The 21,290-nt window shown below is 49.3% G+C and overlaps 1 protein-coding gene across 1 annotated transcript; it reads right to left on the bottom strand.

Moving 5' to 3' along the window:
- On the bottom strand, nt 9,065-20,566 carry CRX (cone-rod homeobox). The gene is made up of 4 exons (XM_005692670.2): nt 20,506-20,566; nt 12,390-12,524; nt 11,507-11,658; nt 9,065-9,717 (listed from the first exon to the last, which is right to left on the bottom strand). The coding sequence occupies exons 2-4, from the start codon at nt 12,487-12,489 to the stop codon at nt 9,070-9,072; spliced, it is 900 nt and encodes a 299-aa protein (XP_005692727.1). The 5' UTR covers nt 12,490-12,524; nt 20,506-20,566; the 3' UTR covers nt 9,065-9,069.

The raw sequence follows: 21,290 nt of genomic DNA, 5'->3' as shown, positions 1-21,290 counted from the left end.
AAGCCGCTTAGCACACACATACTGTAAGAGACAGCCCACCCTGGCCCCTACCCCTTGCCTCAGTCCCAGAGCTTGGTTTGTTTTAGTGGCTAGAAGGGGCCAGCAAGGCAGAAAGAGGAGAGTGGAGGGGTAAGCCAGCACCAGATTGTGCCAGCCTTGGAGAAGCCCTAAAATTGTTCCCAGAAAACAGAGAAAGGGAAAGTGAGAGCTATAGAGATAGAAAGACAAACTGATATGAGAAGCAGAGACAAACACAAAAATATTAATATCTATAAGAGAGAGGAAGGGACTTCTCTGATGGTTAAGAATCCACCTGCAGGGGACACGGGTTTGATCCCTGGTCTGGGAAGATTCCACATGCAACTAAAGCCCGTGCGTCACAACTACTGAGCCTGCACGCCCTAGAGGCCGGGCCCTGCAACAAGAGAAGCCCCCTTGGTGAGAGGCCAGCACACCATAATTAGAGAGCAGCTCCCGCTCGCCCACCCCAGGTAGAGAAAGCCTGCTTGCAGCAGTGAAGATCCAGCCCAGCCAAAAAATAATATAAATAATTTTGCTTTTAAAAAAAGAGTGAAAGGAAGAGAGAGAAACAGAAAAATCCAACCACATTTTCCTTATTTGTGGCACTTACGCACTATTCTAAATGTTTTATATTTGGCTGCCCTGTGTGCACTAGGGATCTGCATTGGGAGAGAGGAGTCGTGACCGCTGGGCTGCCGGGGAAGTCTCAATGGCTTGTAATTATTAACCGGGGTCTCAGCTCTCCTTATCCTTCCTTTGCCATGACAAACTCTATCTTGTACCTTCTCTCCTCCCAGTTGGGTCCACAGGATACAATTACATATATGTTGACTAAATGAAATACAAAATTCAGTCCAGTTCAGTTCAGTCACTCAGTCGTGTCCAACTCTTTGCAACCCCATGAATCGCAGCACGCCAGGCCTCCCTGTCCATCACCAGCTCCCAGAGTTCACTCAGACTCACGTCCATTGAGTCGGTGATGCCATCCAGACATCTCATCCTCTGTTGTCCCCTTTTCCTCCTGTCCCCAATCCCTCCCAGCATCAGAGTCTTTTCCAATGAGTCAACTCTTCGCATGAGGTGGCCAAAGTACTGGAGTTTCAGCTTTAGCATCATTCCTTCCAAAGAAATCCCAGGGCTGATCTCCTTCAGAATGGACTGCTTGGATCTCCTTGCAGTCCAAGGGACTCTCAAGAGTCTTCTCCAACATCACAGTTCAAACACATCAATTCTTTGGCGCTCAGTTTTCTTCACAGTCCAACTCAGACATCCATACATGACTACTAGAAAAGCTATAGTCTTGACTAGACAGACCTTTGTTGGCAAAGTAATATCTCTGCTTTTCAACATGCTATCTAGGTTGGTAATAACTTTCCTTCCAAGGAGCAAGCGTCTTTTAATTTCATAGCTGCAATCACCATCTGCAGTGATTTTGGAGCCCCCAAAGTCTGACACTGTTTCCACTGTTTCCCCATCTATTTCCCATGAAGTGATGGAACCAGATGCCATGACCTTAGTTTTCTGAAAGTTGAGCTTTAAGCCAACTTTTTCACTCTTCATTTTCATCAAGAGGCTTTTTAGTTCCTCTTTACTTTCTGCCATAAGGGTGGTGCCATCTGCATATCTGAGGTTATTGATATTTCTCCCGGCAATCTTGATTCCAGCTTCTGCTTCTTCCAGCCCAGCGTTTCTCATGATGTACTCTGCATATAAGTTGAATAACCAGGGTGACAATACACAGCCTTGACGTACTCCTTTTCCTATTTGGAACCAGTCTGTTGCTCCATGTCCAGTTCTAACTGTTGCTCAAGAGGCAACAGTTTCTATAGGTTTCTTAAGAGGTAGGTCAGGTGGTCTGGTATTCCCATCTCTTTCAGAATTTCCCACAGTTTATTGTAATCCACCCAGTCAAAAGCTTTGGCATAGTCAATAAAGTAGAAATAGATGTTTTTCTGGAACTCTCTTGCTTTTTCCATGATCCAGAGGATGTTGGCCTTTGATCTCTGGTTCCTCTGCCTTTTCTAAAACCAGCTTGAACATCAGGAAGTTCACGGTTCATGTATTGCTGAGGCCTGGCTTGGAGAATTTTGAGCATTACTTTACTAGCGTGTGAGATGAGTGCAATTGTGTGGTAGTTTGAGCATTCTTTGGCATTGCGTTTCTTTGGGACTGGAATGAAAACTGACCTTGTCCAGGCCTGTGGCCACAGCTGAGTTTTCCAAATTTGCTGGCATATTGAGTGCAGCACTTTCACAGCATCATCTTTCAGGATTTGAAATAGCTCAACTGGAATGCCATCACCTCCACTAGCTTTGTTCATAGTGATGCTTTCTAAGGCCCACTTGACTTCACATTCCAGGATGTCTGGCTCTAGGTGAGTGATCACACCATCATGATTATCTTGGTCCTGAAGATTTTTTTGTACAGTTCTTCTGCGTATTCTTGCCACCTCTTCTTAATATCTTCTGCTTCTATTAGGTCCATACCATTTCTGTCCTTTATTGAGCCCATCTTTGCATGAAATGTTCCCTTGGTATCTCTAATTTTCTTGAAGAGATCTCTAGTCTTTCCCATTCTGTTGTTTTCCTCTATTTCTTTGCACTGATCGCTGAAGAAGGCTTTCTTATCTATTTTGCTATTCTTTGGAACTCTGCATTCAAATGCTTATATCTTTCCTTTTCTCCTTTGCTTTTCACTTCTCTTCTTTTCACAGCTATTTGTAAGGCCTCCCCAGACAGCCATTTTGCTTTTTTTCATTTCTTTTCCATGGGGATGATCTTGATCCCTGTCTCCTGTACAATGTCACGAACCTTAGTCCATAGTTCATCAGGCACTCTATCTATCAGATCTAGTCCCTTAAATCTATTTCTGACTTCCACTGTATAATCATAAGGGATTTGATTTAGGTCATGCCTGAATGGTCTAGGGGTTTTCCCTACTTTCTGCAATTTAAGTCTGAATTTGGCAATAAGGAGCGGTGGCTGTGTGGGCACGGGAGGGCCGAGAGGAACTACTCCATGTTCAATACAAAATTAACCTTCCTTAAAAAGAAAAAAGAAAAAAAAAAAAAAACCTCCAGGCCCATATGCATGACTGTTGAACTTGATCACATACTTGAAGAAGAAATAAGACCTTGCGTGAACTCCCGTCCTGACATCTGTCTTTTCTTTCCCTGCCTAATCTCCTCCTCCGCTCTGCTTTCTGTTCTGTGTTTTCCACTCCATTTCCACCCTCTCTTGACCTGTTTCCCTCTCCTTCACCTCCTCCAAACTGTGGGGGGCTGAAAGGGTCCCCTTTGAAGTCACCAAACAGAGAATGCATTTGCACACTCTGCAACCCCAGGGCGTTCCATTATCTCCCAGACTCTGTTTTTTCACCTATCACTTGAAACCACCAGGATGGCTGGGACAGGACTCCGATCCCTTTGGGAAAGTTACTTAACCCCTCCTGATCCGTCAAATAGGGGAGATGCGGGTGGCCCCTACCTCATGAGGTTGTAATGAAGATTTAATAAGTGAGAAATACAGGCGTGCCTACCACACTGTAAGCCCTGCATAATGAATTTAGCTGTGGACTGTCTTGGTGGTGCAGTGGATAAGAATCCTCCTACCAGTGCAGGGGACACGGCTTCGATCCCTGGTCCAGGAAGATTCCACGTGCCGTGGGGCACCTAAGCCCGTGGGCCTCAACTACTGAGATGGCACACCTACTACAGCCCACGCTCTGCAACAAAAGTCACTGCGATGAGAAGCCTGGGCACCACAAAGAGAGGGTAGCCCCCTCTGGCGGCAATGAACACCTGGCACAGCAGAAAAAGAATTCAGCTGTGATTTTATTACTACTGTGTGTCCCAGGCATGGTTTCACATGGAAGGCACAAGGGTGGGTGATGCCATGCCTTAGTTAAAACTCACTCGTCTCCACGATGTCCCCTTCCCCCAATGGGTCATGGGTCTGAACCTAATCCCCGCTAATTCCCCTGCCATTCTGCTGAGGCTGGGCCTTCATAAGAGGATTGGAGCATTTGCTAAATTAGTCCTGTTCAGGGACAGAGGAAACAGCCAGGGAGGGGCTCAGAGATCAGGAGAAGCAGGAGGTCGGTCGGAGACATATGGGGGTGAGGAAAGAGACGAAGAGAGGAATAGCACTTGAGCTTAAGACCAAAGATGAGAGAGACAGGCGGGAGCGAAGCGAGGAGAGGCAGGGTCAAAACTGGGGAGGAGGGGGAAATGCCAGGAGGGCCCGGAGGGTCTGCCTTTCAGCACGAGCCCTGTACATCTCAGTTCTTATCTCTTCCTGGTTGTGGGACCGTGGGCAGGTCACCTGACCTGCCCCCGCCTCGGTTTGCTCTTTGTGAAGGTGATCATAGCATCTATCTGATAATAATAGCATCTCTCTGATAGATTGCTTTGAGAATGTGAAGAGTTAGGATTAACTTTCTCCAGTACTGGCAAAAGTACCTGCTGAGTACGTTTTTCTTTTCTTTCCCTTCCGATTTATTGAGGTATAATTCATATATTATAAATGCCACCCATTTTAACCATGCAGTTTGATGAGTTCGGGCAATCATATACAGTCATGGAAATACCCCCATATTCAAGATAGAGGATATTTCCAGCATCTCAAAATAGAGCCCCTTTGGAGGACTTCCCTGGTGATCCAGTTGTTAAGACTCCATGCTTCCGAAGCAGGTGATACCAGTTCAATCCCTGGTCGAGGAACTAAGATCCCACATGCTGAGTGGTGTGGCCAAAAAACTTTTTAATTTTTGTAAAGGGGAAGCCCTTCTGTCCCTTTGTGGTGAATCTGATCTATTGATTCCCCAGCTCCTGCTAATCACTAATCACCTTCTGCTACTGGTTTTATCTTTTCTAGAATTTCATGAAAGTGGAATCATACTATATACACTGCTCAGAACCTGGTTTCTTCCACTCATTATTGAGTTATTCATCCAGTTTGATCTGTACACCAGGAGTTCATGGCCTTCCACTGCTAAAGACATTCTCTAGATTCACCAGCTTCTTTTAGCCGTTCACCTATTGACGGACATTTGGACCGTTTCCAGGTGGAGGCCATTATGAATAAAGCTGCTATGAAGGGCACAAGTACAACTTCAGGGGAAATGCTAGGTTAAGATAACATTTAGTGTAATGTCTTCAAGGCAGACATCCAGACTGTTCCCACCTGTTTGGTTATTGTGAATAGTGCTGCTGCGAACACAAGAGCACACTTTTTTAAACACCTGTTTTCAATTCTTGGCTCAGCTATAAAGAATCCACCTGCCATGCAGGAGACCCTGGTTCGATTCCTGAGTCGGGAATATCCCCTGCAGAAGGGAACTGCTACCCACTCCAGGATTCTTGGGCTTCCCTAAGTGGCTCAGATGGCAAAGAATCCACCTGCAATGCAGGAGACCTGGGTTTGATCTCTGGGTTGGAAAGATCCCCTGGAGAAGGGAACCGCTACCTACTCCAGTATTCTGGCCTGGAGAATCCCATGGACAGAGGAGCCTGGCAGGCTACAGTCCATGGGGTCACAAAAAGTCGGACATGACTGAGCAACTTTCACAATAGACTAAGGAGTGGAGTTGCTGGATCCTATCCAATTCCAGAACTTTTTCCATCAACCCAAAGAGAAACTCTCTCACCCATTAAGCAGTTCCTTCCCAGCGTCCCCGCCCCCCAGCAAACACGAATCTGTTTTCCATCTCCATGGATTTACCTCTTCTGGACATTTCACATAAAGGGATTCCTTCGATATGGAGCCTTTTATGTCTTGTTTCCTCTGTGAATGTATTTAATACCGTTGAGTTGCACACTATAAAATAATAATGGTCACTCTTACGTGACGTGCATTTTACTATACAAATAAACACTTATTGGGCTCTTATCATGGACCAGACTTCAGGGCCAAATACGTAACAAAATGACATCATTTAATTCTCTCGAGGTGGGTCTTCTCAATGTCTCACATTACTGGGGGGGAAACTGAGGTTGGGAGGCACGGATTGCCCAAGGTCATAGGACCAGACGTGGCTGAGCCAGGCTCAAACAGCAAGTCTGTCTGACCTCATTAGTTCTGTGTTAAATACACAGACACATTTTAACCCAGGATCCAGCGAACGAGAGGGGCATTAGAGAGATTGATGACTTGGAGTTGGAGCAACACAAAGGCAAAGGCTAAGGATAAGAGAAGAAGAGGAAAGAAAGAACAAGATAAAAGCCAGCAGAAAGAAATGCGGACCTTGGAGTCTGAGATTTGACAGTCAAGAAGGAAAAGGGGGGTGCGGAAAAAAGAGAGAGAAAAGACAAGAGACAGAAGAGATATGGTGGGAAAGTGAAAGTGACCAGAATGGGAGAAGGGATGGAAGGGAAGGTGGCGAGGATGGAAGGCGGAAGCGGGAGGCGTGAGATGAAGCTGCAGAGGCTGGAGCCTGATGGGGAGGGCTCCAAGAAACCTTCTTCCTTCGAGAGCCAACTGCTAAGCACCTCCCAGCACACCACTCCCTTCCCAAACTACTTTAATCCTCATGTGGACCACTGAGGCAGGAAGCAAGGTCACCACTCCCTTGCAGCGAGGGGTCATAGCAGGTGGAAGCTGGCCGTCTGAAGCCCATATTCCTGCCTAATTGGCTTTACAGAGATGTCACAGAAAAGACAGTGAGCAGAGAAACCACATGGACACACCCATGCCCCCAGAGACAGATGTTTTTTACCTCCAGGCCCCTCCACGGAAACAAACAATCACCCAGACTTTAAGCAGGATCCAATGTTTTAATCATTTTCACTCCACAGGTGGCCAGCGAAGGGAGACCTGGAGCTCCAGTGAGTGGGCAAGAGGAGGACAGGGGACTTGACGCAAAAGGAGGGGGACCTCTTGTTCTGTCCCCACTTCCTTTGACACTCTTCCTGGCTTTAGGAATCCCTAAGGGACAGCTGAAGAACCAGGCTTCAGGAGACTGACCCAGGAGAAGGAACCTGGAACCTCCTGAAAGATTTGACTCCTTCCTCTGTCCAACTCCTAGAGAACTCTCAGAAGACTCCAGGAAGTTGCGAGGCAGGGGGACGCTCTTAAAGTCTTACTCTTAAAGTCTTACTTGGCCTGTGTCTCTGGCCCTCCCTCCCAGATTCTATTACTGCCTCTGAATCATTTGCATAAGACACTCCCTCCTCTGTGAATGGAGAACTTGGTGAGGCAGTTCAGTTCAGTTCAGTTCAGTGAGAGACTCTGCTCACACCTGAGACCCCAGCCTCCAGCAAAGAGTGTGGGAGCCTCTGCAAAATGCCTAATGGGCACTTGCATCCTGGTCCCGGCATTTACACAGATCCAGAGCACAATGCCATCTCCTACCTGCCCCTCCCTGGCAAATTTTCGCCTGGGTCGGTGGATTGACATCTATCCCGTATGTCAATATATGTTGTCTTTCTCTGTTTAGATCTTGCTTCCCACCGTGGATGCTGGGTCTAATGTCCCAGCGTGACTCAGACCCAGGAGAGATGATGCATAAGCCATCTTTGGGGTAATCTCAGGGTGCCGCTCATGGTTCCTCCTGACCTGGCATCATCTGATGCCACCCAGTCTCACTTTGCATCGTGCCCCTCCTCCTGACCTTGCTTTCCGCCCTGGGGGCCTGGAGCCAGCTTGTCCTGGCTAGTGAGCACAGACTGTAAGTGTCTCTTCCTAAGTTCAGGGACCTCAGCCTGATGCCTTGACATCAGCCACAGTGGGAGTATTTACACCACAGAAATGGGCAACAATAACAAACCAGGATTTCCTCTTCCTTCCAGAGCCCGTTGTTAAGCACCTCCCAGCATACCACTTCTCTCCCACACTACTCTCTTTCACCCCTGGCCTTGTGAAACCCACCAGTGAATGGCTCGTGGCTCCTGCCTCCCCCACCCAAAAATAAAAGAACTCAGATTGAGAAAGTAGGTGTCAAAGTACCAAACTTCCAAGAGTGTTGGAATGCCTGCATCCTTCTTCAGATTCTTACACTGCTTGTCTCTGCGGCCATGGGTCAGACTGTATTCAAAGAAATACAGCGTTGCTCCCCAGAAAATTTCCCAGGCCAAGCTCTATGTATAGTCCAACCCCACAATCGAAACTGAAAACAAAACCTCTAAAAGCGGGAGTGTGAGTGTGGGATGTGGGGCTGCCCCCAAATCCATTTCTTTTGCCCCACCCCTGTCTCTTATATTTTTACAGGTGGGAAGCCTGTCCAACCTCTTCTTCTCTTGGAAATAGCCACAATCATAGCTGGTGTACCCCAAGCAGCAACCGAGATTCTTCCAGTGTTTGGGTGAAGTTCACCTTTTAAAAAATGCTAAAACGAAAGAAAACGAAGGAGACGTGAAACAGGCAACTTGCCTTCCATTCTCCCACCAGATATGCCCATTTCCAGTGTCATGAATGACCGAATGATGAAATGTCTTTAAGAAGAAACTAACAACAAGGAGAAAATGTGTGTGTGTGTGTGTGTGTGTGTGTGTGTGTGTGTGTGTAGCCCCCTAAACCTATCATGCAAACCTGACATCTGTGAAATCTGGAAAACTGCCAAATGAATTTCTGAACTTAACAGTATAGCTGGCCTAAAGGTTCCATCCTGGGGCTCCGAAAAGTCTGTCTTTGGAATTTCTAGAAGGATCTCTACCCATGAGCTAAAGAAGTGTCCCCAAATGGAAAGTTAAGGAATCAAGCCTCCCTACCTGTTTGTTCAACAGCACTGTGATTTTCTGACCTAAACATGACCCCAGGTCAACTGCAAGTTTGGTTTAATTTCATCTCAGGGTGGATTCTCAGCACCAGTTTCTGGAGTCTGGGGCTCACGGTATGAAATGCCGGTTGGACTCCGTATGAGACCACCTTGGGGTTGAGAGGATGACTAACACCTATCGAGCTCCCCAGGAGGAAAGGGGTGGACTGTGTTGGTCACTGGAGCCAAAGAGGCCACGACCTTCGGAAGGACTCCCGCCACCTCCCCCGGAATGCTGTCCCAGGGCAGGTCGGGACAATGTGCAGAGGGGACAAGAGATGGAGAGAGGAGGGTCTTCTACAAGATCTGAAACTTCCAGGCACTCTGATCCTTGTAGTCCAGGGGGTCCATGGGGTTGTAGGTGAATTTCCAGGTGCCTGTGGGGTCCTTGAATTCTAAGCTGTCCACAGGGCTGTAGGTGCCATAGCTCTGGCCTGACAGGGAGGTGGGGGACTGGGTCAGGGAGGGCCCCACGGAGGGGCCTGAAAGGGGGCTGAGGGCCGGGCCCCCCAGTGGGGGCACCATGGGAGACAGGTAGGGGTCCAGGCCACTGAAATAGGAGCTCGGCGACCCATAGGCTGAGGGAGAAGAGCAGAAAGCAGAGGCGGGGGCGTAGGTCATGGCGTAGGGTGCTGAGGTCAGAGAGGGGCCCGAAGCCACTAGCCCTGCCCGCTGCGCCTCAGGCAAAGGGGACTCAGAGGCCGGACTCCAAATGGACACCGTGGCCACTGCCGTGGTGGGGGAGCCCGAGGGCCCGGGCAGAGGGGGGCTGTAGGAATCTGAGATGCCCAGGGGGTCTGGACAGACATCCGTGGAGGACCTTGGAGATGTGCCTGCCTTCCTCTTGGCAGGACGAGCCTTGGCTTGCGCCCCTGGGGGCTGCTGCTGCTGTTTCTGCTGCTGTCGCTGCTGCCGACATTTAGCCCGGCGGTTCTTGAACCAAACCTGGGGGGCAAGAGGGGAGATGAGGGAGGGAGAGTGGGCAGGAGGCCCAGGGGAGCCTTCGTGATGCCCAGGAGTGGTGATGCCTATCGGTGAAGCATGCCAGAGTCATAACTCTCTACTTTGCAATCGGCTGTGGGGCACTCTGGGGGCTTCCCAGGGGGCTCAGGGGTGAAGAATCCGCCTGCCAAGGCAGGAAACGCGAGTTTAATTCCTGGGTCAGGAGGATTCCCTAGAGAAGGAAATGGCAACCCACTCCAGCATTCTTGCCTGGGAAATCCCTTGGACAGAGGAGCCTGGTGGGCTACAGTCCATGGGGTCACAGAGAGTCAGACACCACTGAGCAGCTACATGACAACACGGGGCACTCTATTCATCCACCACCCACCCAATTATTTATATACACGATTGTACAGTCACACATATACCATCATATACAATACGCACAATTGTACACGCATACATTTGTGTGTACACACAGTCACACACATATATACACATTCTTCTAGCCAATCATATGTACATACCTACTATCATGTAACATACAAATATACTCCTTACATTCATCTGTCCACCGAATCATTCATATATACCTGCAGACATACAGTCATACCTATGTGCATTCACCAGCTAATCATAAGCACACACATAACAGTCATGCCTAAGCACAGTTGTAAGTATATACACACAATAATGGGCTTCCCTGGTGGCTCGGATGATAAGGAATCTGCCCGCAATGCAGAAGGCCCGGCTTTGGTCAAGGGAATGGCTACCCACTCCAGTGTTCTTGCCTGGAGAATTCCATGGACAGAGGAGCCTGGTGGGCTACAGTCAATGGGATCGCAGAGTCCGACATGACTGAGAGACTGACACTTTCACCTCACATGCAATGATACATACTTTCCTCTTTCCGATCTTATGTACATATGTACACATATTATCATACAAACACATATACATCCATATATACAATCATATATGCATATATATATTTATATATATATATTTTTATACACATATATATTTACCCATCCATGCATGCATGCATCCATCCATCCATCCGTTCAATTATTTAATAAACATGTATTCTTCTGCTCCTTTGGGGACACACCAATGAAGCTGACATTCTACTTGAGAGAAAGAAAGAAAGTTGCTCAGTCGTGTCTGACTCTTTGCAACCCCACGGACTGTAGCCTACCAGGCTCTTTCGTCCATGGGATTGTCCAGGCAAGAATACTGGAGTGGGTTGTCATTTCCTTCTCCAGGGGATCTTCCCAACCCAGGGATTGAACCTGGGTCTCCCGCATCGTAGGCAGACGCTTTACTATCTGAGCCACCAGGGAAGTCTTGAGAGAGGCAGCATATAAATAAATAGTAAGGAAGGAAATCACGTAGAATTTCAGAAAGTGATAAATGCTATGGGAGGACCAATTGAGCAGAGTGAGGGGGAGTAGCAGAGTTGGGATGGCGGGAAAAAGCTGCAGCTTCTAATGCCAAGGGCGGTGGAGGTCTCATTGACTGGCAAGGTGACTAGATTGGTTGATAAACAAAGACTTGAACAGGGTGTAGGGAATATATCTTCCGGGTAGAGGGAACAAAGAGTGTTCTTGGTGGGAATGCTGAAGGAAGGACCAGGGGCAGTGCTCATGGAGTAGAATGAGAGGGGATAGGCATGCCAGAGAGGAAGCCAGTGAAATCACGGGGATGAGGGATTAACAGGACACTTCAGCCCTTCCTCTGTGACCTCTCCCTCTTCCCTCCGCTCTGGATCCCAGGGACCAGAACACCCCACCTGAACCCTGGACTCAGGCAGGTTGATCTTCAGAGCCACCTCCTCACGGGCATACACATCTGGGTACTGAGTCTTGGCAAACAGGGCTTCCAGCTCTTCCAGCTGGCTTCGCGTGAAGGTGGTCCGTTCCCGCCGTTGCTTTCTCGGGGCGCCTGGGGTGAGGACAGAAAAACAGGACCTTTGGGTGACCTGAGACCCCATTCTCTGCATCTGCTGACGCAAGGTCCTGAGAAGGCATGGGATGCCAACAAGCCTCTTCTGGGCGTTCATCTGCCCAAACTAAGGGGGTGCTGATTCCCTCAACTTCTAGACCTCACTCTGTCCCCCTGGGAAACGGGTTCTCCCTTTGTGTATCCTTAGGGGGGACTCTTGCCTCACCCCGAGGAGAACTGGCTTTACCTGTGTAAGGAGGTATCTGAGTTTGGTTTTTATCCCCTTTCTAAAATTTCTTCTGCACTAAGACATTCACTTGAAACATGACATTTGGGATATCCAGCCGTTTGGGGATATCCAGCCTATAGAAGAGGCAGGACCATAACGGTCAACTTAATAAAAGAATAATACCATCAAAAATAGAATGCTTCCTTCGCTAAGAAATAAAGCATCACTGACAGATGGGAATTCCTCTGGGTCCCCCTTCCAGATGGTTTCCCTCCCTCACCCGAAAGGGAACCACTGTCCTAAATTTCTGTGAAGATCCACACGCTCTCCTGCATCCGTAAGAGATGTGGGGTGTGCTTTGCATTTACAGATGAGCCCGTTTGGCTGGTGTATGGCCCTGATGTCATCCTTGTAAGTACCCATCCTCTTCCTGAGGGCAAGGGACCCCAGAAGGTGGGGGCCGGCTGGGGGTGGGGGGGGCAGGGAGGATGACTGTACTCACTTGGGTAGGACACAGCTGGGTGCATCAGATCCACACTGGGGCCACTCAGGGCCAAGGCGTTGACGGAATAGTGGGGCCCCGGGTTCATATACGCCATCATGATCTTCGGGGATGCTGGGGCCCAGGTCAGGGGGCCTGCGAGAAAAGGATGGGTGCTCACAAACTCCCCAGTTCATCACCGCCTCAGTCTCTCCCTAGATATGTGACCTTGGGCAACTTATCCCCCCAGTCTGTGCCTGGGTTTCCTCACCTATGAAACAGCCCTCTGCTTAAGGTCGTCAAAGCGTCACTGGGACTCTGCAAAGCGAAGATCAAAAGCTGTAATGACCATTCTAAATGTAAGCTCTTATTCCTACTCTATCCTTTAAAAGATCTTCTGACCAACTCCCTTGTCCAAGACCTTTCCCCCACCCCGTGTGTTAGTGTTAGTCGCTCAGTCGTGTCCGGCTCTTTGCAACACGTGGACTGTAGCCCTCCAGGCTCCTCTGTCCATGGGATTGTCCAGGCAAGAACACTAGAGCGGGTTGCCGTGGCCTTCTCCAGGGGATCTTCCCAACCCCTAGGACCTCAAAAAAGACGTTCAGCCTCACACAGAATCATGGCAAGTAGGGAAACTGGTTGTCTCAGTCTGCCGGGGATGGAGAGCTTTCTAGGGATGCGGGATTTCAGTGACAAATCTGAAAACTCCCAGACAAATTGGGATGGTTAGTGATCCCAAGGGAGTCACAGTCAAATGACAGCAAGTAATGATCTCCCATGACTATTTTTGACCCCATCAAGTTGGCAAAGATCAAAGAGGCTTGGCCTCAGAACAGGCTTCTTGTGTCAGACGGACGACAGTGTGGATGGAACAAACTGCAAACGTTTATCAAAGAAAAACGCCGTCTTTCCTTGGTCCCAGCCATTCGCCTTCAAGGTGCCTCGGCCACCTCATCAGAAGATGGGAACCAACAATACAGCTTACATCTTTAGGTCGATGTGAGGGTCAAATGAATTATTGTGCATCTGATACTTAAAATAGCACCTGACATGCAGCAAATGCTACAAACCTGTGGCGGTTATTATTATCTGCAAGCAGACGTTTGCATAGACTTTATGCTCGGATACTTCTTATTGGAGTATAGTTCACTTACAATGTCGTGTTAGTTTCTGGTACGCAGCAAAGTGATTCAGTTCTGTATTTCTTTCACGTTAGTTTTCACTACAGGTTATTACCAGAGCGTGAATAGAGTTCCCTGTGCCATACAGTAGGTCTTTGCTGTTTCTCTCCTTTATATATCATAGTGCGTTTCTGTCAATCCCAAACTCCTAATTTACCCCTCCCCACCCAAGCTAGGAGTTTTAATGCAGCATATTTATAATTGCCGCAATGTGGAAGCACCCTATACGTCCACCAAAGGGGACATAGTAAGTAAGTTATGGAATTTAAGTAAGTTATGTTAACATTATGGCACATCCGGGTGAGAGAGTACTATAAAGTCATTAAAAACTATAATTCTCTGTGAATGGACTTGAAGCGACCTCTAGTATATAGTTAAGGAAAGCTTATCCTGGGACTTCCCAGGGTGGTCCAGTGGTTAAGAATCCACCTTCCGATGCAGGGGATGTGGGTTCGATCCCTAGTCGGGGAACTAAGATCCCACATGCTGTGGGGCAGGGCAGCCTGAACCCCTCAGCTACTGAGCCCACGTGCTCTGGAGCCAGTGGGCTGCAACTGAAACCCAGCACAGCTGAATAAATAAATTTTTAAAAAAGATTACCCTAAACTTAGCAATGAGACAAATGGTCGACAGCAAGTCACTTCCTGGTTATCTAGACAATCAACCCGAGCGTTAGTTCCTTTTCTAGGGGACTGGACCCTTGTTCAGTTGATTCTTCACTACTGACTAGGATCCGGACCCTGACAAGTTCAATGGCAACTTTCAGATGTTTGGTTGCCCATGATTTGTCTCTGGTTAGAAAAGATAACCGCAGGGTTACAGTTTTGCTGCCTGTAGAACTTGGACTAGTTTTGTACCTAACCTGACCAGCTCTTTTCAGCACACCTTTTCTGAGTAACAGTATTAACCTCTCTTCCTTGAATTCTCCTTGGAAACAGCCAGTTCATGACTTAGATCTTTGTTTTTGGCTTATTACATGTGCCTAAGAGTCAGGTTTTTAATTTTTTTATTACATTTTGGCAATACGGGGGGTGGGGGGGGGGCGTCTGTGTGTTAGATATCATTTTTTACCAAGTTATGGGCTTCCCTGGTGACTCAGTGGTAAAAGAATCAGCCGGCTAATGCAGGAGACACAGGTTCAACCCCTGGGTGGGGAAGATCCCCTGGAGGAGGAAATGGCAGCCCACTCCAGTAATCTTGCCTGGAGAATCCCATGGACAGAGGAGCCTGGCGGGCTACGGTCCATGGGGTTGCAGAGAGTCGGACACAACTGAAGCAACTGAGCACAGCATATATACATATATTTACGCATTCCTATTGCATAGAACATTCCCAAGAAGGACACAATATACAGAAACAGTGGCTGCCTCTGAGGAGCTGTGTTGTATCCATATCTTGTTTCACAGCTTGGATTACTTTTTAACCACGTGTGTGTAAATTGCCCTTTCAACAACAAAACCAACAATACCAGCTATTTAAAACAGAGAGAGACATTCTCCAGGGCTCCCTATCGCCCTAGTTAAGAAGACCTCAGGAGACCTCTCAGCCTCTCTAGAAACTTCCAATAACTGTTCTGGGCTAGGAATGTCTCTCTCTCAGCCCAAAACCCCCTCTCACCAGCTAACTAACCCCTTTTCCTCCTCCAGGACACAGCTCAAACATAATTTCCCAGGAGAGCCAGCCCACACCCCAAACAGGATATCACATACACACACACACACACTTTCTCCTGATCTTCAGGAATCACACGTACTAAATACGACATATTCATAAGCATGTTTGCCTGTCTGTCTCCCCCGATCCAGCTACCTGAGGATGGAGACTAGGAACATTTTAGTCCCTGGGGTGTCCCCAGCATCCCCAATAAATATTTGCAAAATAAATAAATGCTTACAGTTGGATAGTGTTTATGTGAGCGCCCACCTCATCCTTCTCTCACACTGCCCTGTCCTCAACCCTCATTTGTGAGAGTTTCATTTATCATAAATTGAAGCTCTGCTGTCCACTCAGCAAATATTTTCTGAAAATCAATCATGCTCTAAGGTCTAGGGAGACAATAAGAAATAAGACACACAGCATCTCTGCTCTCATGGAATTGAAATTTGAGGTTCTGATCAGGGAAACAAACATCGAACAAGGAAATAGGCTTTTCTTAAGAAACTCAAAATGCTTCCAGAGAGTTTCAAGAACCCCAAGGAAAATTAAATGGGGTAGTAAGAAATTAAAAGACGCTTGCTCCTTGGAAGGAAAGCTATGACAAACCCAGACAGCATGTTCAAAAGCAGAGACATCACTTTGCCAACAGAGGTCCACGTAGTCAAAGCTATGGATTTTCTGGCAGTCATGTACAGATGTGAGAGTTTGGGCCATAAAGAAGGCTGAGTTGCTTTCAAACTGTGTTGCTAGAGAAGATTCTTGAGAGTCCCTTGGACAGCAAGGAGATCAAATGAGTCAATCCTAAAGGGAATCAACCCTGAATATTCATTGAAAGAGCTAATGCTGAAGCTGAAGCTCCCATACTTTGACCACCTGGTGAGAAGAACCAACTCATTGGAAAAAACCCCGATGCTGGGAAAGATTGAAGGCAGGAGGAGAAAGGGAAGACAGAGGATGAGATGGTTGGATGGCATCACCGGCTGTCATGAGTTTGAGCAAGCTCCGTGAGATGGTGAAGGACAGGGAAGCCTGGCGTGCTGCAGTCCACGGGGCCACAAAGAATCAGACACGACTTAGTGATTGAACAACGAACAACAAAATAAGAGAGTGATGGGGTTTGAGGCAAGGGTGAGTCGCCTGATTTAGGTGAATGATCAGGGAAGTCAGATGTCAATCAAGGCTGCCGTCACTTGAAGGCTTGACTGAGGCTGCGCAGTCAGATTCCTTGAGGTTCATTCCTATGGGTGTTAGCAGGAGGCTTCAGTTCTGCCGCACAGACCTCACCACAGGACTGCTCAAGCATGCTCTGGAGAAGCATGATCAGGGAAGACCTCTCTCTAAGGGGGCGACTTTGGGGCTGCAAAACGAAGGACTCTGCACCCGCTGTGAGAGGATCTCGGGGCAGAGGTCTCTAGGCAGAGAGAGCAGCAGGTGCAAAGGGCTGGAGGCTGGAATCGTTTCATCTCGTGGGAGGAGAACCAAGGTGTCCAGCGCTACTGGGGCAGAGTGATCGGGATGGAAAGTGGACTAAGAGCAGGTGGGACCTGATAGAAAGGTCTCGGAGACGCTCGGTGTTGATACTAATCATAAAAGTAGAAGTAACACATAAATCCTAAGAATCAAGAGGAGTCCTAGGTAATGACTGGTATTTACGCCCTAGAGGTGTCCCTCCCACGGAGCAGGGCTGCGTGTGCAACCAATGAGATATTGTGGAGATGACAGTGTGACCTCTGAGGCCGGCCCTCTCTCTCTCTAGCAAAGCAGCTGTTGTGCCGAACATGCTTGCACAGTCCTGTGGCGAGGTCTGTACGGCAAGAACTGAGGCCTCCTGCCGACGGCCGTGGGAATGAACCCCCAGGAATCTGACTGTCCAGCCTCAGCCAAGCCTTCAAGTGACGGCAGCCCTGATTGACATCCGACTACAACAGAAGGAGAGACCCTGAGCCGGAATCATCCAGCGATGCTGTCCCTGGATTCCTGTGACCTTAGAAACTTTTGTCCGTTGTTCAGTCACTCAGTCGTGTTCGACTCTTTGTGGCCCCATGGACTGTAGCACACCAGGCTTCCCTGTCCTTCACCATCTCCCAGAGCTTGCTCAAACTCATGTCCATTGAGTCGGTGATGCCATCCAACCATCTCATCCTCTGTTGCCCCCTTTCTCCTCCTCCCTTCAATCTCTCCCAGCATCAGGGTCTTTTCCAATGAGTCGGCTCTTCACATCAGGTGGCCAAAGGACTGGAGCTTCAGCTTCAACATCAGTCCTTCCAATGAATAATCAAGGTTTATTTCCTTTAGGAAACTACACAACTTCATAAATATGTATTTGTTTTAAGCTGCTAGGTTTGGGGTTAACTCATTACACAGCCACAGATAACTAATACACAAGACTTCCCAATGCAACATGGCAGAGTCCTCAGCCCGAGCCTGGGTCGTAGAGACAGTATTACTATTATGTTCATATTTTATCACTGAGAACATCTGCAGACTCAGGTGCTGGGACTTGCCTGGGTCACTCAGGCTGTGAGTGGGGACCACCCTCCTGGAGGCCCTGTTCTCCCAGTTCCCAGCCTGGGTCCCCTCTGTCACCTTCCTTTCCTCCAAGGACTGATGATATTTCATCAGACCCTCACGAGAAAAGGGAAACAGGGAGCCTGCTGAACTTGCCCTGCAGGGACAATTTGCAGAGCTTGGAACAAAAGCATCCATTTCTAGGGCTTCCCTGGCAGTACAGTTGGATAGCAATCTGCCTGCCAATGCAAGAGACACAGGTTCGATCCCTGATCTGGGAAGACTCTACATGCCTTGGAGCAATCAAGCCCGTGAGTCACAGCTACTGAGACTGCCTGCCCCACAGCTCGTGCTTCAAATCCAGAGGAATCACTGCAGTGAGAAGCTCATGCGTCTCAACAAAGAGTAGCCCCTGCTCACCGAAGCTAAAGAGAGCCTGCGCAGCAAAGAAGACCAAGAGCAACCAAAAAGAAATAAATAATTTTAAAAAAAAATCCATTTCTACTGTCTTCACCAGGGAATCTGCATCGAGTTGCCCGGCTGAGGGGTTGGTCTTCCAGGAAAGCCGAGATCTCTCTCCCTGGGAGGATCCCATTCTACAGGCAGGAAACCTGAGTCAAGCAGCTGATAATGATAATGACCTCCAAGGTCAAGGGTTTGCCCACTCCACAGATCATCCCATAAGCAAGCGTGTGGCGGACAAGAAGGCAGCAAAGAACGGTAAGAACATAAGTGACGTCAGACACCCACTGAAGCCCTTCTCTGCGTTTGGCAGCTAGATGAGGTGGTCGATGACATCACACCTTCCGGGACTTCTCTCCTCCAAACAGGCTTTGTGTGTCGAACCTCCAAGAGCACAGACAACAACCACAGTGTCCATCTTTCACTGAGAATTTGCAGTGAGCCTGACAGTGACCCTTCATCATCCTGCCAGGCGAATTTCAAGGCAGTGATGTTTCATAGTCCCAAACGGTAGAGCTGGGAAGATCACTGTCCTTGCCCTGGGGACCAACCAGTGGGGCCTGAGGCTGTTGCTCAGGGCTCCTGGGGTTCAGCAGCTCTGAGGCCAGACTCCCACCTGAGCAGGTGCTCGGACAGGTGAGGTCTGAAGGCTCACACCCACCTTGTGGGTTGTCCTGAAGATAATCTATGGGTGGAGAAACCAACCAAGCCTTGGGGAAGGAAGGTGCCTGCCCCCGGACAGGCAGAAAGTCCTCTATCCATTAGGACCTCCAGTTGGAATCCCCAGCTGCTCTGGAACAAGATCTCCAGGAACAATAACCCAGTGAAATTGTCCCAAGGGGTAGGTCTTATTGTCACCTCCATTCCACGGAGGAGGACACCGAGGCTCCGAGAAGCAGAGTCCCGGGTCCCATCACACACGCCAGCAGCAGAGCCAGCACCCTCCCCCCCAGCCTGCGCCCTCCCGACCACCAAGCTACACGACCTCAGGATGCTCCCCACAGCCCCCTGTGGAGCTCACATGCCCGTTTCTCAGATGAGGAAACTGAGGCTGAAGGGGGTTCTGTCCATTTCTGAGGACACACAGGGGTGAGTGGAACAGTCAGGAATAAAACCCAGATATCTTTGATCTCAGAGCATTGCCTTGTCCCCCAAAAAATGCTCAGGACCCCTCAAAGTGGGATGAGGCCAGCCCTCTCCCCTTCACTCACAACAAGCCCAGGTCTGAGACATGAGCTTCCCTGGCTCATCTGATTGGATCATGACAATAACTTGTCATTGTCCCCACTTTGCAGATGAGGAAACTGAGGCTCCGAGTGACCTCACCACAGACCCACATGGCTCCACCTCAGTCTGAGCAAGACCTACCCCCCAGCTTTGTTGGACCTCTGCAGGCCGCACTGGCTCGGTCACCCAAGAGACAAGGAGCTGACCTTGTTATGTGGCAGCCTGGATGGGAGGGGAGTTTGGCGGAGAACGGATACATGTGTGTGCAGGGCTGAGTCCCTTTGCTGTCCACCTGAAACTATCACAACATTGTTGATCAGCTATACTCCAATACAAAATAAAAAGTTTAAACATTAAAAAAGAGAGGAGAATCTGGGGATTGTGCTCACCACCCAGGATTGGACGTGGGGAAAGCCAGAGCCTCTGGGGACAGCGAGGTCCCCAAATAACCAATTCACCCCCATTTCATCCCCAAACTATCGCATCCCCAGCCCCCTTGGGGAGTCTCCTAGACTCCCCTTCCTCCTTCCTGCTGCGGCCATAAAACCTTGCCACTCGCTGTACGTGTCTCTCCGATTCTGTTTCGCTCATCCATCCATCCATCTATTCAACAAATTCTTAGGCATCCCAACCACACGGCAGGCACTGGGAGGAAATCAGGGTTCACTGGGGGAGACGGGCAATGAGTAGATGAACACACACATGAAGAGGGAGTTTCAGGCTGTGCTAAGTTGTAAAGTACAAGGGGATGTGCCAAGGAGTTGCCTTCAGGCTGTGAAAAGCACCCAACCCTGGGAGCTGGCGGGCTTGGTCATGTCACCTCCCCAACAAGCCGCCCCTGAAGGAGCCTGTGTGCCGTGGGCCAGCTTCTCCTGGCCATCCTTGCTGCCCCCGGCTGCCATATTTCCCCAAACGTCAGGACAGACATTCTGATCCCTGTACGATCATCCAGCCAACATCATACACTCCGGCTCCTCAACCCTGTGCCAGACCCAGAAAACACAGCCATGAATAAAATGAACCCATGCCCTGAGCCCTCCTCTCCCCTCCATCGCCCCCACTTCCTCCATCCCCTTTCCTCGGCTGCTCCTGCGGACACTCACCTTCAGAGAGTGGGGACAGGGCTCTCCTGGGGGGCCCAGGGATAGAGTCATCAGACAGCAGGGGCTGAAGGAAACGGGTCCCCTCACATGGGGAGATTTTAAGCCCTGGCTGGGAGTGATGTCATCTGCCGTGGCCTGGATCTCGGAGGGTAATCCTGGCCCCCGGTGGGGGGGACCCGACTGGGCGCCAGGAGGTGACATTGGCGGGGAGGGGGAGGGGCGCCCGTCTGCCTAATCCCCTCCTCTCCTCCCCCTCCCCGCCCCCCTCAACCATGACATCTTGGCAATTAGGGCTGATGGGGATGGGAGGCCCCAGCACTCTGGGACCAGGAGCCTGTACTCCTCAGGGAAGTCCTTCCTTAGGTCTAACTGGAGTCCCTCGAGCTTTAGCTGTTGTTCCATCAAAGAGGAAGGAGAGCAAGGTGGGGTGTTCTGAGAGATCATTTGAGAAACGAGGGGCGCGGGGCTTTCCGGCTCCCTCTCCTGGGTCGTCCTTTCTCTCCCCGGCAGTCTGTCTGTCCACTAAGTCATCTCTGCATGGCCCCGTTGTTTCCTGCTCTGCCTCAACTTCCCTTTTTCTTCTTTGCCTCGGCTTCTGTCACTTGTTGCTGTTCAGTCACTCAGTCGTGTCTGACTCTTCGTGACCCCGTGGACCGCAGCATGCCAGGCTTCCCAGTCCTTCACCATCTCCCGGAGTTTGCTCAAACTCATGTCTATTGAGTCAGTGATGCCATCCAGCCATCTCTATAGCTCTTTGATATCAACTTCTCCCATTCCCTCTCCCC

Source organism: Capra hircus, chromosome 18, assembly GCF_001704415.2.
Source record: "Capra hircus breed San Clemente chromosome 18, ASM170441v1, whole genome shotgun sequence".
NCBI lineage: Eukaryota > Metazoa > Chordata > Mammalia > Artiodactyla > Bovidae > Capra > Capra hircus.
The sequence above is the reverse complement of the archived record's forward strand: the minus strand, read 5'-3'. Positions and strand labels throughout refer to the sequence as shown.